Source organism: Brachyhypopomus gauderio, chromosome 3 (assembly GCF_052324685.1).
Source record: "Brachyhypopomus gauderio isolate BG-103 chromosome 3, BGAUD_0.2, whole genome shotgun sequence".
NCBI classification, from domain to species: domain Eukaryota; kingdom Metazoa; phylum Chordata; class Actinopteri; order Gymnotiformes; family Hypopomidae; genus Brachyhypopomus; species Brachyhypopomus gauderio.
In genome coordinates this window covers 23,752,792-23,773,813 of record NC_135213.1, presented here as the reverse complement: position 1 = coordinate 23,773,813, position 21,022 = coordinate 23,752,792, and the positions used below count along the sequence as shown (strand labels likewise).

The window sequence follows — 21,022 nt, the reverse complement described above, 5'->3', positions numbered from 1 at the left end:
CTTTGGGATTTCTGTGGCTTTTTAATTGCCTCTTATCCAGTTTGTATTCTCTGTGTGAATGTTGGTCGCTTTTTCCTTTCGAGGTACAGATCATCCACATATACTGCATGTGCTCAGCACAGGAGGAGGCTTGAGAAGCACACCGAGGCTAGTACAGGAAGTCCTCTCTACTGGGGGAGGTGGGCAAATCCAATCTGCATTCCTGCCCTCCCTATTCCCTCCTCCACACCAGGGGAAGTTTTCCAGTGAAGGTCAACCCTGCACTCAGCAAATCAGGGAACTCCATTCTGGTCCCAAACGTGACATCTGCTTCAGTGCAGCCCTTCGCTATGCCAGGATAAAACACTCTGACGCTACGATATATTACCCCTATGAACTCTACTTGTTCAAAACAAAACACTTTTTTTTTTTACTATTACCTTGAGAACATTTTCACAAACATAAAAGCAATCTTATTGTCTCCCCTTTTTTCTTTTCCGTACACACCCTCACTCTCATGCACCCCCCCCAAACACACACACACCTGAGACCAGGCTCCTGTCCTCCAGTGGTCGGGGCAGGGTGGAGGGGAGCAGGAGCGGCGTGTCTCAGGTTTCTCCCCACTGCAGTGCTGGCTGTGGATGGTTCGGTGTGTGCCGTTCTGCAGGGGCTGTGTGCAGTGCACCCCCCGGCTCTGAAACCCTGGCTTGCCACACGTTTTACTGCAGGGGCCCCACTGCTCTGCCTGCCAACTGCAACACACACACACACATACACACACACACACACACAAAATAACACACATTTTACATTTATCAAGCCATACTCGAGATTCAGAGTGCTCGTGGTATGGATCAGGTTTTGACCGTGGTCATAATGTAGGGAGGAGCTGGTCCGTTTTTGGCTTTGTAGGCAAGCATCAAGGTTTTTAATCGTGCTGCTGCATTCTGGATCAGTTGTAGAGGTCTATTGGTGCGTAGAGGAAGTAGTATAATCACACAATACATAAATAATGGTATGCAAAATACAAAACAAATGGTATGAGATTATATGTAGAAAAGATGTTAACCTAGGAGGAGTGTGTGTTTGCTGGGAGAAGAGTGTGTGTTTCCTGTGAGGAGTGTGTGAGGAGCTGGGCAGACGCACATGGGTGGGCTGCACTCATTCACATTGCAGCGTTTGCGGATGGGTTTGGGCTTCTTGCTTGACTCACAGAAGTTCCTGTGGACCAGACGGCCATCACTTTTCCTCCTGCAGCCAAACTTGGTGTACTGTACACCTGACAGAACATCACACAGCATACACACACTGTAATAACTACACAAATACTTCTCTCTTACACACACACTCACACTGTAATAATGACATACACACTTCTCTCTTACACACACGCACACACTGAAATAACTACACACACACTTCTCTTACACACACACAGACACACTGTAGTAACTACACACACACTTGTCTCTTACACACACACACACACACACACACACACACACACACACACACACACAAACACAAACACACACTCACACTGTAGTAAAGACACAAACACTTCTCTCTTACAGACACACACATGCACACACACAGATACACACACCAACACACACACACCTCCTCCACACAGTTTTGTGCACTGGGACCAGCTCTTCAGTGCCCACTCATATGTATCCAGTTCTGTCAGCAGCACATTGTTGTTGGTGATGACTGGTACCAGGTCTTCATGGATTATGTATTTATACGTTAGACTGAGCTTCACATCTTCCTCCTGAGGAACCACCTACACAGAAAAAAAAAACAACTGATTACACACTCAAACATATAATTTAGTATTTAGGTGAAATAAACACACAACCAAACACAATGTTTGAAATGTAATAAATGTAACAAAACCAATTAAACAAGCACTTAAAACATACAGTCATTTAGTACTCTTAGCAACTCAATTAGAGTTAGTCACACTACCCAAACAGGCTTAGCAGACTTTGGATATATACCAAAATAATACAAAGAGGACCAGGAAATATTGGCCCCAATATAATAGGATGCGTTATAGGCTGGGTTGGGTGGGGTTCTTATGCCGGTTTTGGTGGGGTTCTTATGCTGGGTTGGGTGGGGTTGGTATGCTGAGTTGGGTGAGGTTGGTATGCTGGGTTGGGTGGGGTTCTTATGCCAGTTTTGGTGGGGTTCTTATGCTGGGTTGGGTGGGGTTCTTATGCCAGTTTTGGTGGGGTTCTTATGCTGGGTTGGGTGGGGTTCTTATGCCGGTTTTGGTGGGGTTCTTATGCTGGGTTGGGTGAGGTTGGTATGCTGGGTTGGGTGAGGTTGGTATGCTGGGTTGGGTAGCACCTCTATTCTGCTTTCTCTTACCAGCACTACGATGCTCTCATACAGAGGACCAGTGGTTTTCAGTGTCTCTTTATCATCCTGGACTGAGTACTCCCACACCAGGCCGCTCTCGATGAAGTTCATGGATTTGATCTCCTCTTTCTTTCCGTTGAGGATGAAGCTGCCAGTGACCTGGTTTTTGACAGCTGTGAAATAGAGACAGTGCTGTGTAACAAACCACTACATCAGCTATGAAGAAACAGGGCTGTGTAACCACTACACGGATAAACAGTCCACCATGCATCAGCTGTGAAGAAGAAATGGCTGTGTTGGGCTTTGCATAAATCTGTAACAAATCACTACACGGATAAGTAGTCCTCCACTCATCCGCTACTGCTGGGGTACCAGCAAATCCTATTAGCATGTGTCTCGGCATGTCTCTCTGCATTTTCCCCCAAACGTAACACAGCTCAGACCAATGGCTGCTTCCTGCTCCCTCCTCCAGCTGTGTGAGGTGTGTGGTGGAGCAGGGAGACAGCTGCACTGTGTGATAGATGGAGGTCCCACACCTGGGAGGTGCAGCCTCCGGGATGCCTGATGCAAAACACACTTACACTGAAGACAAGACAATTTACCCTCTCCCTGTTTAATTTATAAGGAAAAGTTCATAAAACAATAAAAATGTATTCATGAATAAATACATCCCTGAAGGGAAATAAATAATTCATACAATTAAAGAAAAAATAAGGTTAAAAAAATAACAAGCCCACAAAATGTAAAATGCAAAACCAAACAAACCCAAACCCACATGAAATACATAATACAAAACCAAATCACCAGTTTGTTTACTGAAAATTCAACAAATGAAATATTCAGATTAAGATCCAGATCCTCTGTCCACACACTCGTTATGGTAAGGGGAGAGACGTGGAAATCGGCCCCATGACTAAAAGGCACAGATGACGAGTCACACAGGACTCACCAATGACGTGAGGGGACGTCTCATTCTCTTCAATCAGGATGTGTCTTGCTCCAGCTGGGATATCAAACATCTTCAACAATCCTACACAGGGACCAAGAGGCAGAAAAAAAGATAAATAGAAAGAGAGAGGGGCAGGGATAGAGAAAGAGAGAGAGGGAGAGAGGGGAGAGAAAGATAGGGAGTTGAATAGAGAGGGAGAGAGGGGAATGAGAGAGAGAGAGACAGAGAGAGGAGAGAGAGAGACAGAGAGAGAAAGAGAGTGCAAGAGATTCCATTAAAATTGGTTGGTGTTACCCACCCACCCACCTTCCCACCTGCTCACCAACCTTTCACCTACTACCAGCTCACACACACACACACACACACACACACACACACACACACACACACACACACACACACACACACACAGGCTCACACACACACACACACACACACACACACACACACACACACGCACACACACACACACACAGGCTCACACACACACACACACACACACACACACACACACACACACACACACACACACACACACACACACACACACACACACACACACACAGGCTCACACACACATTTATGTGTAAGCCTATGTGTAAACCACCTGCAAATTACTAGAGTGGGGTCAGTTATCGAACACCCGCAGACATTGTCCAACATGATTAATGAGATGATAAACTGCATTTAAACAATACTGCATTCAAACCTCTTAATTTGGAGTGTGTGTGTGTGTGTGTGTGTGTGTGTGTGTGTGTGTGTGTGTGTGTGTGTGTGTGTGTGTGTGTGTGTGCTTTATGAGATGGGTAGAGTTGTTGTAATGCAAACTTTGACTATTAGTAAAAACATGATTCAATCATGGAGGCTCACAGCTCTACGGGTGAAGTTGGATCAGTTGGGGACCGCTGACTTCAGGAGTTTCTCTTGCTCAAACTGGACGGACTTCTCGCTAAATGTACTTGTGACAATGTGCAATGAGAATAAAGCTGAATCTAATCTAATCTAATCTAGATGTCTAAGTATGTATTTTCATTCCCAGCTCTCTACATGGTATTCTCTGTACCAGTGTGTCTACTCATCCTCTCTACACCACCTCTGATGATGCTCGTGGTATTGAGCAGACAGGGTTGCACTTGCAGTGCTCCACCACTATGACTGATGTAACTCCTGGAGGGTAGAGTGTGTTCTGAGGAGCTTTGGATGTGGTTCAGCTGACGGCTCAACCACAAACCCAGAGTGCCTGAATCTCTAAGAGCCTTAGAGTAGTAATGTTCCGGCAATTACTGGAAGTCCCACTCCTGTAAGGCAGAGCTGAATTTAATAACAGTGCTTTTAGCACGCCTGTTTCCATTCAGAGGACTCCCTGCCATTTGAGGGCTGCTTCTGAGGGCTTACATACATAGCTTTTGAGGGCTTATGTGTCACTTCAAGGTTACCTGTCTTTTTGGGTGTTTTTGTAAGGGTGAGTTTGACGGTGCGGCAGTGAGAGTTGTCACCCTCACACACTCCACACTTGTCCTCCTGCTTGTAGGAGCCCACCTCTCTATCACAGCCGACATTCTGAGAGGGGGTGTGGAGAGAGGGAGGGAGGGACAGAGAGGGAAGGAGAGAGGGAGTGAGAGGGAGAATGGGTTTGGGAGTAAAAATGAAACAGAGAGTGATGTGGAAAGAAACAGAAGAAACAAATGGGAAAGACAGAAACAGATGGAGAGAGAGAGACAGGGGAAAGAGAAACACTCACCAAACACTCCCCTCGAGCGCAGACACTGAAGGGGTCAGTGTAGCTACAGCGTGTCCCATCATGCATCACCTGGTTCATGAACACCACCTCACTTGTCTCCTTGGAACGACAGCTTAATTCACACTTACGGGCTTCTGAAAACATACACATGCACACACAGGGTGGGGAGTTTGTATAGCTGAGAGTGCACAGGGTGGGGTGTTCGCATGGATGAAAGTGTACAGTGTGCAGGGCTGGTCTCACCGTCAGGGTGCTCGTAAGGCAGCCAAGTGTGTTTAACGTTGTTGTGATATTTGTTACTGCGCTGGATACACTGCTGTGCTCTGAAGTCTTCATAGAGCCCAGGACAATCCTCCGTGTTACACATCTGATAGTCAAATGCAGAGCCAGGACAATCACGACCACCATACGCAGGACTACAGAGGAAGAGATGGAGTAGAGGCATTCAAGGTACTGGAGACCCTTGCTGAGAACAGAGGGTAATTTAACTCTTGTGTGTGTGTGTGTGTGTGTGTGTGTGTGTGTGTGTGTGTGTGTGTGTGTGTGTATGTGTGTGTATACGAGTGTGTGTGTGTGTGTGTAAGTGTGTGTGTGTGTGTGTGTGTGTGTGTGTGTGTATGCGAGTGTGTGTGTATGTGTGTGTATGTGTATGTGTGTGTATGCGAGTGTGTGTGTGTGTGTGTGTGTGTGTGTGTGTGTGCGTGCGTGTGTGTGTGTGTGTGCGTGCGCGTGTGTATGTGTGTGTGTGAGTGTGTGTGTGCGCGTGCGTGTGTTTGTCTGTGTGTGTGAGTGCTTGCGTGTGTGTGTGTGTGTGCGTGTGTGTGTGTGTATACGAGTGTGTGTGTGTGTGTGTGTGTGTATGTGTGTGCGTATGTGTGTGTCTATGTGTGAGTGTGTGTGTGTGTGTGTGTGTGTGTGTGTGTGTGTGCGCGTGCGTGTGTGCGTGTGTGCGTGTGTGTGTGTGTGTGCGTGCGTGTCTGTGTGTGTGAGTGCGTGCGTGTGTGTGTGTATGTGTGTGTGTACTCACACTGGGTTGTTACACTGCCGGCTGCGGGACTGCACCCCTCCTCCACAGGTGCGTGAGCAGGAGCCAAACTTCCCCCAAGAGCTCCAGCCTCCGTCATGACCATACGGCTGATGGGTAGACCTCCAGATACAGTGGCCCTTGAAACACCACTACACACACACACACACACACACACACACACCCACACACACACACACAGACACACACACAAACAGTAAGTTACCTTTGGTCTCAATTATAGTCATTCTCACTGATGCTGTAATTGTGATGCTCTGTAAAAGGTGTCTGCTTTAGTTCGTATAGTTATTGAAAAGGAAAGGGTTAGCGAAGATGTTAGCGAGGGCACTGTGATGTTTGAGAAGGTGCTGTGACGTTAGCACCACAGATTGAATGAGAACAGAGATGACAGAAATAACATTTCTTGTGAAAAGCAGTGCATGATGCACCCTACACTAGAACACCTCATCATATCAACATCTGTCAGGCCAGGTGTTCACAGGCTGAAGTGTGTGGTGCACAGGTGCATGATGGTGAAGGAGTTTGTAGATAAAATTACGAGACTCTCACACTGAGGTACAGCTACAAGGTTGCTGAAAGCCTTTGCCAAGAATGAAAGAAATCCCCTCACGTTGACAATGGAAACCTGATATTTTTGTTATATAAAAATATTCCTGACTTGCCCTACCCTAAGTGGTCTTTTCTCTTCAAGCACAAAGCTTTAGGACTTACAGTACATTTTCAGAGTGGTGGATTTGGGATGAAACTCTCTTGGTGAAGAGTTTCCTTGTAATAGTGACAGTGGCCTCTATCTCCTCCTAACAGGTGTAGATATTTATAGCCCAGATCTTCCCATTGAGCTGATAATTCAGGATCTGTCTCTCTCTTCTCAGGACCTGTCTCTCTGTTTTTGCATTTGGCTGTAGCTGCTCTGTTTGTGGCCTCTGTGATTCTCTGTCTGTGGGATTCCAGGACACGTGTAGCTGCTCTCAACATCTTCTAAGATGCCTTTTGGTCAGAGTTTCCCCTCACACCCAGCCACCCTCACTCCCCTTTTGAACATCTGCACACACTTATCCAGTCCGATTGACATTCACACGTCAATGCTGTATATCCTAGTGAGATAGATTAGTGAGCTGATGTTTCATTCAGGTCTGGCATAACAGCATACATAATGTCATCTCTATAGAAGTGGTGACTGATAGTTGTTCCATTCAGTGTCAGGTATAAGTATCTGTAGCCACTCTAAATGATAACTTTAATGAGGAGGTTCAGGCCTATGCAGTACAGTGAATCCCACACTCATTGGTGACTTGTGCTATTGGTGTGAAGTTGACCTCTGGGGTCATTTGCCACAGCCCCACTGAGTTCTTCATGAATGGTCTTAAAGTCCTGGTGATGTCATACAGCCTCAAGCATTCCAGGATCCTGAATCATACATCTTCTTAAAGTCAACACAGGTTTAACACAGGTTCATGTATGTGGTCTTCAGGTGGGCTTCCCGAGCTGTTAATATTGGCATTCTCAGAGTCCTCAGGTATGGATAGATTGTTGTACTTCTCAGGTTCCTTCATCACAACTTGCAATTCTAATAGTTGGACAACGTTACATAGGTAAGATATATAGAGACATAAAAATTGTTGTGAAGTACAATTTTCATGAGCAATAATTAAAAGTCATAAGTTGCAGACTTGCAGAGCATAAAATCACAGCATTGGAACTCTTAGATTAGCTTAAGATCTTCAGGATAGGCTCCAGGTTCTCATCTTCGGGACAAGCCTAAGCTCATGCTCCAGATATCTGGAATTCAGGTCCACACTCATGGCAGTTGTTCACAGCTTCATCCTCCTAACTTATGAACCTATCACTGTAATTTTCCCCAACATGTGCATGTGCACACACAAATGTGTTTGTATGTATGTGTGTGAGTGTAGGGGTGTGTGTGTGTGTGTGTGTGTGTGTGTGTGTGTGTGTGTGTGTATGTGTGTGTGTGTGTGTGTGTTTGCGTGTGTGTGTTTGTGCATGCTGTGTAAATGTTTGTGTGTATCTGTGTGTGTTGTGTAGGTGTGTGTAGGTGTTTGAGTATACTGTTCAGGTTTGAATAAGCAGCTAATAACCATTATCATCTTAACCTTTCTGGGAGGCATTGTGCTTTGTCACAGAGTTTGTCCCCAACATGGCATTTAAACTACAGTTAAAAAACTGAAAATAGAAGTGAAATCAACATAAAACCAGAAAAACCTGCAGGATGAGGAGAACACACACACACACACACACAGACACACACACACACACACACACACACACACACACACACACACACACACACACACACACAGAATATCAGCACAATCCTACAAGCTCCAAATTAGGAGAAGAGGTTTGAATGCAGTATTGTGCAGTTTATCCATGCAGTACCAGCTTGACAAGGACTATGAAGGCTGGAAGGAAACTGTTCACTAGATGCAGGGGATGACTGGGAATTAACAGGCTTTCTGTTTAACCATTTCTGTTTGTCACATATCCCTGTGTCAGATATCACTGTGTCAGAGATCACTGTGTCAGATATTACTGTGTCAGAGATCACTGTGTCAGATATTACTGTGTCAGAGAACACTGTGGCAAAGATCACTGTGTCAGATATCACTGTGTCAGAGATCACTGTGTTAGATATTACTGTGTCAGAGAACACTGTGGCAGAGATCACTGTGTCAGAGATCACTGTGAGAGATCCAGTAGAGGAAGATGATGGTGACGATGATGTAATGTACAAGAAGCCAGTAAACATGCCACAAATTAGAGTCCAAGGATTTTGTGATTCCTCAAGGATGGCAGGAGATCAAATACTCATTTTCTGTTATACCAGCTCAACCACATACCACACTGGGCATGTCACACCTGGGGATGTCACAGAGGAAAAGCTTAGTTTTGCCTTACAAGGTCAGCATGTGTGCTATATATCAAAGGTCAGCATGTGTGCTATATGTCAAAGGTCAGCATATGTGCTATATGTCAACACCACAGCAAGTACCCACCAAACATCATGTGACATCAGCATCATTCCTTCTATGTCCTTATGGTCTGGCTAATGTGCAGTTAAGATGAATGAGATTGCTGTTCACAGGACAGGCCTGGTGTTATTCTGCTCCCAGGTCTCATGGCACACTCGACCCTAGGTCACCCGAAGGACAATAAGGAGGTCATGTTCAGGGACCACAGAGATGTGTCCTTGACCCCTGGTGTGTCCTTGACCCCCAGGTATCTGCCAGCCTATCCTGAACTCCCTAGTATTTTTTATCTGATTTCTAATGTTAGTGAAGTCATAATGCTCATGTCTGGAGGCATGTGTGTCGTTAACCTAAACAGTGGGGTAATTATGGAATAATGAAATGATGAAATGACTTGAATAATTCATGTGGTGTATCTGTGTCAGCCCCTAGGTGGCAGTACTACTAGTACTAGTACTAGTACCTAGGTGAATATGAAGGAAAAGCAACATCCACTGTACAGTTGGCTTTTGTTATTACACTACATAAATTAGCAAAGGCCGTGGTTATTTTAGCAAAAGGTGGCCCTGTTAACTAACACAAACATGTCAAATAAGAAATATAACCAGTAAACTGCTCAAGCCACTTATTTGGTGAAATCCAGCTAGCATGAACTGATAATGTAAAAATAAAGGTTTTAATGAGTTTTAATTAAAATAAGAGATATGAAGAGACAGCATTGAGAAGATGAGCAGTAGGGAGCAAGAAAGAGATGAGAAGAGAGAGACAAAGTAAAATGGAGAAAGAAAAAGGTGTGTTGAGCATTGTGTTAGAAGTGTGTGTGTGTTGAGCATTGTGTTTAAAGTGTGTGTGTGTTGAGCATTGTGTTTGAAGTGTGTGTGTGTGTGTGTGTGTGTTTGTATGTGTGTGTGTGTGTGTGTGAGGCTGCACCCCCACCTTGCCTGGTCCACACTCTGTCCCGTCAACAGGGGGGCCCTTCTTGGTCTTACAGAAGTACTGGTTATCAGGGTGACTACACCACAACTGCTTACACGGGTCATATGTCCGGAACTGACACACACAGAAGAACATTAACATGGTAATGTGCCATGTGTGTCTGTAAGTATGTATTATTCTGTAATGTAAATATATTATTCTGTGTTGGTTATAGCCTTTACAACACATCTGTGCCTACGTGTGAGCTGTGTGTTGTGTTCTGTAAATCTGTGAATCAACAGTTCGGGAGCCCCTGCTCTGTTATGCATAGCAGTGCCCAAGGCAGGTCTGAGTGCCTACAAGGCAGGTCTCCAGCCTAGACAAGTCTCCAGCCCAGACAGCTCAGTGCCTACAAGGCAGGTCTCAGTTCCTACAAGACAGGTCTCCAGGTCTGGCTGTATGGGTGTGGGGCCTTTGTGAGGTGTGAGGGCTCTGTGAGGTGTGTGAGGTATGTGGGGTATGTGAGGTGTTTGGGGAACAGCGATCTGCAGGGCATAGTGAGGACCTACAGCGGTGCACATCTTGTATCCCACTCCAAAATCAAAGCGACACTGCTCGTCCATAGAATAGTTGATGCCTGGCAGTTCAGGGAGGCTGGGCCATTTGTGCTCGAAGGGGTCATCAAGCAGGCAGTCATAAGAGCTACAGAGGGGAGAGGAAGCCACACAGTTACAGAGAGAGAGAGCCTGAACCAATCACGCTGAAGTTCAAAGACAGAGTTACAGAGAGCCTGAACCAATCACGTTGAAGTTCAAAGACAGAGTTCCAGAGAGAGGAAGTATGTACCAATCACCCTGAAGTTCAAAGTCAAGCTTCCACATTTAGCTTCAATTAGATTCACTTTGATCCATTTAAGCAGCACATTTAAATTCAAGTCACTTTACTGTGATCCAATCCATTAAGTAATTTTGATATTAAAGATATATACACTGATTTAATTTGATGCATTCTAATAAAATTTTGATCCAGTTTTTCATTTTAGACTTATAGAATTAAACAGACAAAATAGCAAAGTACACTCACTGGCCACCTTATTAGGTACACCTGTCCAACAGCTCATTAACATAAATGTCGGATCAGCCAATCACATGGCAGCAACTCAATCTATTTAGGCATGTACACACGGCCAAGACGATCTGCTGCAGTTCAAACTGAGCATCAGAATGGGGAAGAAAGGTGATTTAAGTGACTTTGAACAGGCTGGTCTGACTTTGAACTGATGATCTACTGGGATTTTCACGCACAACCATCTCTAGGGTTTACAGAGAATGGTCTGAAAAAGAGAAAATATCCAGTGAGTGGCTGTTCTGTGGGCGCAAATGCCTTGTTGATGTCAGAGGTCAGAGAAGAATGGCCAGACTGGTTCAAGCTGATAGAACGGCAACAGTAATTTTGTAGACATTACTACCAAGGCATACAGAAGAGCATCTCTGAATGCACAACTCGTCAAACCTTGAGGAAGATGGACCACAGCAGCTGAAGACCACACTGGGTGCCACTCCTGTCGGCTAAGAACAGGAAACTGAGGCTACAGTTCACACAGCCTTACCAAAATTGGACAATAGAAGATTGGAAAAACATTGCTTGGTCTAAGCAGTCTCGATTTCTGATGCAACAGAAGGGTCAGAATTTAGCGTCAACAACATGAAAGCATGGATCCATCCTGCCTTGTATCAATAGTTCAGGCTGGTGGTGGTGATGCAATGGTGTGGGAGATATTTCCTGGCACACTTTGGGCCCATTAGTACCAATTGCGCATTGTGTTAATGCCACAGCCTACCCGAGTATTGTTGCTAACCATGTCCATCCCTTTATGACCACAGTGTACCATCTTCTGATGGCTACTTCCAGCAGGATAACACGCCATATAACACACACTATAAAATGCCATAAAAGCTGTTATAAAGCGCAAATCATCTCAGACTAGTTTCTTGAACACGACAATGAGATCATTGTACTCGAATGGCCTCCACACTCAACAGATCTCAATCCAATAGCATCTTTGGGATGTGGTGGAACGGGAGATTCGCATCATGGATGTGCAGCTGACAAATCTGCAGCAACTGCTTGATGCTATCATGTCAATATGGACCAGACTCTCTGAGGAATGTTTCCAGTACCTTGATGAATCTATGCCACGAAGGATCAAGGCAGTTCTGAAGGCAAAAGGGAGTCCAACCCAGTACTAACAAGGTGTACCTAATAAAGTGGCTGGTGAGTGTAGTTCTCATGTCATGTTTCGGGTCACACCTAGCACTCCTGGTCCACTCATGGTACTGAGCAGCCTTGTCATTTAAGATGCATTATAATACAAACAGAAAAGTTTTAGAAAAGGTGAAAACGTATGCAGTCTTTTATGGGAGAGCACAGAGATAAGGTTAAATCAAGCTGGCCAGACACCAAGCTTTGTGTGGAGTCTGCAGAGTTCTGCTGTACTTACTAAACTTACTGATGTACTTACTTGCTGACCTAGCAAACGAATAAAAGCAGTGTTAGCTAACATCTGGAACATGTATCCAGATTCAGCTAATTTGCAAATAAAGCTAACAACACATTTATCTTAGACTTAGAACTGGTATACACTGTAACTTTCAACAATTATGTATCACTGCAACACTTTCAAAGTTGTGGTAACTGCATTTCTATGACAAAAGTAAAGTTCTCTATTAGGGGTGTAATGATACATGTATTTGTACTGAACAGTCACGGTATGGTGCTCACGGTTCGGTCCGCATAGTCGCATAGAGAATACACAGTACATGCATCCTATAGGGACGTGCAAAGAACAGTGAACGTGCGGGACTAATGCGAAACTTGGGTTCACAGGTGAGTTGCACCCAGAAACCATAACTATACACATCGCTAAGCTCATCTCACATTTATCTCATGCTACAGTATCCAGTATGCGACAAAATACTTCACCTATTTACTTTCTGACACCAAAGATTACAGCTTGTTGAAACCAACTGTTTATCAGTTTTGAAAAGAAACAAGGAGAGAATGCAGAAGAGAAATGCTGAAAAGCCTTTCAGAACAGCTAGTTATAGCTTTCATTTTGGAATATAAGTCTAATGTTAGTACAAAACAAATACTTAGTGTTGTTAGACACTACATGGCTAAATACCAGTAGCCTGCAAAATACCTGTTATTAATATTTACAGTATTTTGCAATCAACTCGTTCTTGTCCAACATTTATTCAACGTTAATAAATTTTGCCATCGAGCCTGTGAACTCTTTTTTTTTTCTTTGAGCCCCTTCTAACACAGCTACTGTCTCTTCCTTTTTTTCCACAACCATATCAAATTCGTACCAAACCGTGCGGTGCATACCGTGGTGGGAACCGAATCGTGAAGTTCATGTACTGTTACATCCCTATTCCCTATGTATATTATTAATCACGTTTGGACTCCCCCATCGTGGAACAAAAAGTGTAGTCTTGCAATCGATGGATCGGGTAATCATCTACCCAGCCTTGATCTCTGACGTATTTCAACTTGTAATTATGAAGCGAGCAAACGCAAGCAAAAAAATTAAATGCGCGTTGAACACAGTGAAGCAAGCACGTGTAAGCCTGTGCACAATTCTTGTTTTTCTGATTTTGCTCCTTGTGTCTGACCTGCTCAATTTAAACTCATCTCTGTGCTCTCACATAAAAGACAGTAATCTCACTCCATAGAAACCATGGAAAATCATCCATCCAGATATTCTTAAATTTAAATATTGCAGTTTATCAGATTGACAATTTAATTAAATTTAATGGCAATTTAAATCAATATAATTTGCTGTAGAGAGAGATGACCCCTTTATTCGATGTAGGGCTCAGAGAGAGAGACAGACAAGTTGAGAAGATGGAGATGAGATATTTTCTGGATATAGGGAGTAGATTGAGAGATGTGGAGAAGATGAGACTTACTGGATGTAGCGGCTGAGCTCCTGTTTGCTGCAGCGAGACCAGTGATAGCGGTGAAACGCGGCCTGGACCAGTGGCGCCATGATGCTGCCCATGCTGGTCTCATCACCACAGCGATTCCCCTGACCATCATGCTCCATACCCAGCCTAGCACACCCACACAGCACACATTTACCACACACACCAGACCAGAGGGTTACCACACATAGCACAGACCAGAGGGTTTTACTATTACTATCCTGTTCCTGCTGGGATCTAGAGCAGATGTGCTAGCTGTTCCACTGTCCAACCTACTGCTTGCTTCGGTGTGTACTGGAAAATGTCATTTTGGTCGTATGCAGCATACTGGAAACTGATTGGGGGCCAAATCGTATGCAAGTAGTATGTCGTTTCGAATAGAGCTCCAGTCTCTTCCTTTTTTTCCATAACTATACCAAATTTGCACCGAAACGTGCAGGGCATACCGTGGTGTGAACAGAACCGTGAAGTTGCTTCAGTGCGGCTGTGAGCACTTTACACACCTCCCTAGCACAGCTACAGTGGGGAAAATAAGTATTTAGTCAGTCACCAATTGTGCAAGTTCTCCCACTTAAAAAGATGAGAGAGGCCTGTAATTGACATCATAGGTAGACCTCAACTATGAAAGACAAAATGTGGAAAAAAATTGAGAAAATCATCTGGCTGTCACAGACCTGTAACCTTTTTTAAGAGGCTCCTCTTTCCCCCACTCATTACCTGTTTGAAGTCATTAACATTATAAAAGACACCTGCCCACAACCTCAAACAGTCACACTCCAAACTCCACTATGGTGAAGACGAAAGAGCTGTCGGAGGACACCAGAAACCGAATTGTAGACCTGCACCAGGCTGGGAAGACTGAATCTGCAATAGGCAAGTAGCTTGGTGTGAAGAAATCTACTGTGGGAGCAATAATCAGAAAATGGAAGACCTACAAGACCACTACTAATCTCCCTCGATCTGGGGCTCCACGCAAGATCTCAGCCCGTGGGGTCAAAATGATCACAAGAACGGTGAGTAAAAATCCCAGAACCACAAGGGGGGATCTAGTGAATGACCTGCAGAAAGCTGGGACCAACGTTACAAAGGCTACCATCAGCAACACACTACGACGCCAGGGACTCAGATCTTGCAGTGCCAGACGTGTCCCCCTGCTTAAGCCAGTCCATATCCAGGCACGTCTGAAGTTTGCTAGAGAGCATTTGGATATTCCAGAAGAGTATTGGGAGAATGGCATATGGTCAGATGAAACCAAAGTAGAACTATTTGGTAAAAACACAACTCGTCGTGTTTGGAGGACAGTGAATGCTGAGTTGCATCCAAAGAACACCATACCAACTGTCAAGCATGGGGGTGGCAACATCATGCTTTGGGGCTGTTTCTCTGCAAAGGGACCAGGACGACTGGTCCGTGTACATGAAAGAATGAATGGGGCTATGTATTGTGAGATTTTGGGTGCAAACCTCCTTCCATCAGCAAGGGCAATGAAGATGAAACGTGGCTGGGTCTTTCAGCATGACAATGATCCCAAGCACACTGCCAGGGCATCAAAGGAGTGGCTTCGTAAGAAACATTTCAAAGTTCTGGAGTGGCCTAGCCAGTCTCCCGATCTCAACCCCATCGAAAACCTTTGGAGGGAGTTAAAAGTCCGTGTTGCCCACCGACAGCCCCAAAACATCACTGCTCTAGAGGAGATCTGCATGGAGGAATGGGCCAACATACCAGCAACAGTGTGTGCCAACCTTGTGAAGACTTACAGAAAACGTTTGACCTCTGTCATTGCCAACAGAGGATATACAACAAAGTATTGAGATGAACTTTTGTTATTGACCAAATACTTAATTTCCACCATTATTTGCAAATAAATTCTTAAAAAGTCAGACAAAATGATTTTCTCAATTTTTTTTTCACATTTTGTCTCTCATAGTTGAGGTCTACCTATGATGTCAATTACCAGCCTCTCTCATCTTTTTAAGTGGGAGAACTTGCACAATTGGTGACTGACTAAATACTTATTTTCCCCACTGTACAGCTGTGGTGAGTCATTCGTGTTGGAATTCCTGATTCCTGTTGGGTCACTGTGCATGGCTAACATGGTTTCTGGCATTGTTGCCAGTTACTTGTGTGTTGGGCAATACGTTTATCTGAACATGGTTACCAAGTGTTTATTTCCTGAGTGTTGAGTCTAAAACTGTAAATTCCAGGTCACACTATCCTTTGCATACACTGTTTTAAAGGTCATGGGTTCTACAATGTCCATAATTATGATTGTTGCCCTCCAAATGCTAACTGACCAAAATCAGCGCCTTATGGGCATCTTTGGTTGTGCTGGGTGACTTTAATACTCATCTGGTCTGTCACTTATCTGTTGTCACCAGTCATCCTCAATCACAAACCCACCACTATTCTTTCTTTTCTCAACACTAAATGCTTTCTAAGCTCTCCCTCAATTGTAAACTTTCTGCTGTCAACCCATCATCCTTTTCTCTTTATCTAAATTCTGTTGATTTCTCCCAAATGAGTACTCTCCTTTCTTGAGAATGCAGTTTCACTCTATAATCAGTCTGTTTTTGATGTACTGGACACACTGGCTGTTTGAAAACAAGATTGGTGCCTGCCTCTCGCATACGGATCACTCCTGAGCTGAGAGAGAGCCGGACAAAGCCTTGAACGACTTAGGAAAAGTAAATTGCAAGTGCACATTCTGAACTCCGAACATTTAGCAAATACATGAAACCGCGTTGAATGCAACCCCTTCATCATACACTTCCAACACCCTAAACAGCCCTGCTTACAATTCTAAGCAGTGTTTCTCTATTGTTAATTAACTTCTTCAGTCTGCCATCTGAAGTTGTAGTCAGTTCTGCAGATAAATGCAGTGTCATTAACTCAGATCTCTCTGAGATTACCCCTTCTATCTGCCCCCTTCTACCACCCCCAATCCTGCTTCTACCTTGTCACCTGACTCTAAACATATTACTAGACATTACATTAAATTCAAGGTCAATGCTGTCGCAATAGGACCCTAGTCCAACTCCCATTTGAAAGTTATGTCTCACTGTTGTCTCTGGGCATCTCTGTCACATTATCAGTCTGTCTGACATCATGTCTCATCTGAAAACTAGCAGCTATCACTACAGTTATTAAGAGAGTGGGTCTTGACCGAACAGGCATGAATTTCAGATCCATATCTAATGTGCTATTCGTTTCTAAAGTCAGACAGAATTGTGGCCTCACAGTTGCTTGGCTTCCTAAATGATAACATTATTATAAATTATCTAAGTTGTAAGTGTGACGGGCAGGGTGAGCGAAATAAAATGGAAGCGATCACACCAAGTCTCAGGGAAAAAGGATGGTTTAATTGAAAGAGCGCAAACCAAAAACCCGTGACATAGATCCAAATGAAGGATATAATGACCAGCGGTCAACTGGTACAAAGACAAGACATATATAGACGAACAAACGACCCTCAGGTGAGACGGATCACGGGCTCCGCCCACCTGAGGGATGCACACAATGCAACAAAACAACAACAACAGCCGCTGTGGACAGAGGCGACCGGTAGGGGGCCGCCTCACCGTGACAGACCCCCCCCACCAAGCCGCACTCCCCTCCACTGGGTGTGTGGCACACAGCTGCTACACACAAAACATGAAGGGGCAGGAAGGCAGGGACACACCTCCTGCAGTCCGGGAGCTAAAACACAAAACACTGATTAGGTCCCCTCCCTGGGCGGGACCCTGGACCGACTGGGCCGTTAACGACACAAAACCACGCCCCGGTCGGTCACAGGGCCCTCACGCCCTAACCGATACTCGGCCGCTTAGCCCCACATAGTGTGAGGACAAGGAGCTACGGCTTCTTATCTGTCCGAGGTGTATGTGTGTGCAGGTTACCTCCCTGGGGCGTGGCTACGTCACCTCCTGGACCTACCTCCCCCCAGAGCTGACCCCTGCCTTCTGCTAGGGGTCACCCTAGCCTCCTGGGGAGTCAACCCCTCCCGGGGCCCCTCATCGCAAGGTGGACTCCTCCACCCAACCCAGGAGCGCCAGAGACCGAGGCCCAGAGCACCCCCCGTCACGAGCTGGGGAGCAGCCCCAAGGGCCTCCTGGTCACCCCAGGCAGGAGGGAGGATCTCCATCTTCAGCAGGAGCTTCTCAGACCGGAGCCCCATGGTCCCCAAACATCCGGGGGCCCCAGCCCTCTAGGGAGGGGCTCTTTATGACCGGGCTCCGGTCACCCCACAACATAAGGGGGCTCCTGCCAGGTGGAGACCCCCACAAGGTCCAGGAACACCACGACACCGCCAGGGAGAAACACCTGCACATAAACACACACACACACACACACCCATACACACCAACATCAAACACAAACGCGCTCTACCCCTCTCAGGGCCTCCCTCAGGAGAGACGGGACCACAGCCAGTCCCCCCCCCCCCCCCCCCCCCCCCCCCAAACACACATTTAAGGGGAGGAGCATGCGTGGAATTACGTTTAACATTTCACAAACACGCTTGGACAAAACACACACGCAAAGACTAGACAAACAGAAAATAGTGCGCGAACAGCAAATGAACGGGACCGATACATATCGTGCTCCACATATAAAAAAAGGTGATGCGCCACTCAGGGTCGCAGTCGCTCCCCACATAAAACACACGACACACGGGGAGCGAGGCGACAGTGACGAGCGGCAACGGCGTCACACACACAAAACACTTAACATATAACAACGAGCATGCACACTGATGTGGAACTCTCCCGACAAACAACGGACATGAAGAGTTTTCCCAGGGCAGACTGTTCTGGTCTTCGCCGTGCTACACACACACACAAAACACATAAGCACGGCGGAGCTCTTCAAACAAAACACCACGCAGACAAACACTTACCACGAGACATGACCACGAACAAAGGAGAAAGTAAAGGAGACTGGCGGCTTCCGAAAGTGGCTGGTCATTCTGTGACGGGCAGGGTGAGCAAAATAAAATGAAAGCGATCACGCCAAGTCTCAGGGAAAGAGGATGGTTTAATTGAAAGTGCGCAAACCAAAATCCCGTGACATAGATCCAAATGAAGGATATAATGACCAGCGGTCAACTGGTACAAAGACAAGACATATATAGGCGAACAAACAACCCTCAGGTAAGACGGATCACAGGCTCCGCCCACCTGAGGGACGCACACAACGCAACAAAACAACAACAACAACAGCCACTGTGGACGGAGGCGACCGGTAGGGGGCCGCCTCACCGTGACAGTAAGAATCTTTTTGAGATTTTTCAATAAGGCTTCCACTCCCATCGTTGCTCTTCTTTATATTCTTGATCATTTACTTCAATGCTCTGATTCTGGTAGTGTTGCTGCTCAATGTGACTGCAGCAATCCACACCATTCATCATTAATCATGCGACTTTCTAGCACTGGTCTTTCGGGCTCTGTCCTGGTTTAGATCGTATTTAACTGATGCCAACTGGTGACAACACTTCTGTATGAGGAGCAAAAATCTCTCACTACATCTGTTAATCAAATCAAATCAAATCAAATATATTTGTACAGCGCTTTTCACAACACATGTTGTCACAAGGCGCTTTACAGGATTTACAAGGTTAACAATACTATGGGTCCAAATCCCTAATGAGCAAGCAAAAACTCCCTATGAAACCTTGGGAGGACCAAGACTCAAAAGGGAACCCATCCTCCATTGGGCGGCCCGTTAACACACAAATTACACAAAAACAAATTATACAGACGAATACACAAGTCACAAATAAATCACACTAACAAACAAATCAGGCTAAGTATAAGGTAACTAGAATGAAAGTTCTGGGTGTTGATATTGTCAATGTAAATGTCTTGTGATGAACACCAGTTTTTATTCCGTGTTGGAGTGATGATACTGGTATTGTAGGCTCCGACTGCAGTGTTACTCCCCAGGTGAACCTGTGCTGCTCCCGTAACTTGGCTGTTGCCGTATTGTTGTCCTGCTGGATGTGCGAGAGTCTTTCTGTGACCTGCTGCTCCACAGCCAGTCTGAGCTCCACCTCCCGCTGGGAGCACTGGGCCTCAAAACGTGCCTGATCCAAGGCCCAATCAGAGAGTCCCCTAGATATCAGACCTTGGCCCCTTTATGATTTACATTCTGTCCCTGTGAAATTATCCATCACTATAACCTCAAGTTTCACTGTTATGCTGATGACTCCCTAATTTATTTGAATATTAAACCCTCAGAGCCGATCCTACAGCTGATGTTCTCTTGTATCCATGATTAAAATGCTTGGCTACAAATATATTATCTCCAGATTAGATTATATTATCTCTCAATTAGATTACATTATCTCTAGATTTGATTACATTATCTCTAGATTAGATTACTGTGCTTCTCTATACTTTGGTTTGCGCTCCAGCACTCTAGTCGTGTCTAGTCAATCAAGTCTCTACTTGATATCTATGAACATCTCTACCCTCTTTCAATATCTACATTGGTTAGCTGTAGTCAAACCTATTCAATTCCGAACCATCTTAATAAACTAAACCACTTTAGGGCCTTGAGCGCTCATATACTGCAGACCTACTCCATCTGTGTTCTCACCCTCCATCTGTGTTCTCACCCTCCATCTGTGAACTCACCCTCCATCTGTACGCTCACCCTCCATCTGTACACTCACCCTCCATCTGTACTCTCACCCTCCATCTGTACTCTCACCCTCCATCTGTACTCTCACCCTCCATCTGTACTCTCACCCTCCATCTGTACGCTCACCCTCCATCTGTGAACTCACCCTCCATCTGTGTTCTCACCCTCTATCTGTACGCTCACCCTCCATCTGTACTCTCACCCTCTATCTGTACACTCACCCTCTATCTGTACGCTCACCCTCCATCTGTACGCTCACCCTCCATCTGTACTCTCACCATCCATCTGTGAACTCACCCTCCATCTGTGCTCTCACCCTCCATCTGTACGCTCACCCTCCATCTGTACACTCACCCTCCATCTGTACTCTCACCCTCCATCTGTACTCTCACCCTCCATCTGTACTCTCAT

At 45.4% G+C, this 21,022-nt stretch overlaps 1 protein-coding gene across 5 annotated transcripts in view; it reads right to left on the bottom strand.

Annotated features, from left to right (window-relative positions):
* Positions 1-21,022, bottom strand: part of adamts14 (ADAM metallopeptidase with thrombospondin type 1 motif, 14) — a 78,185-nt gene that overhangs the window by 7,159 nt on the left and 50,004 nt on the right. For 2 of the 5 annotated variants that reach the window (XM_077000546.1, XM_077000547.1), the window contains exons 8-19: positions 13,958-14,101; positions 10,553-10,685; positions 10,005-10,118; positions 6,064-6,212; positions 5,280-5,452; positions 5,037-5,170; positions 4,732-4,855; positions 3,296-3,376; positions 2,356-2,519; positions 1,600-1,765; positions 1,126-1,258; positions 524-731 (exon numbers count right to left, since the gene is read on the bottom strand). In XM_077000546.1, coding sequence (XP_076856661.1) covers positions 524-731; positions 1,126-1,258; positions 1,600-1,765; positions 2,356-2,519; positions 3,296-3,376; positions 4,732-4,855; positions 5,037-5,170; positions 5,280-5,452; positions 6,064-6,212; positions 10,005-10,118; positions 10,553-10,685; positions 13,958-14,101 — 1,723 coding nt within the window. The other 3 variants (XR_013130085.1, XR_013130086.1, XM_077000548.1) reach the window with 3 other exon arrangements.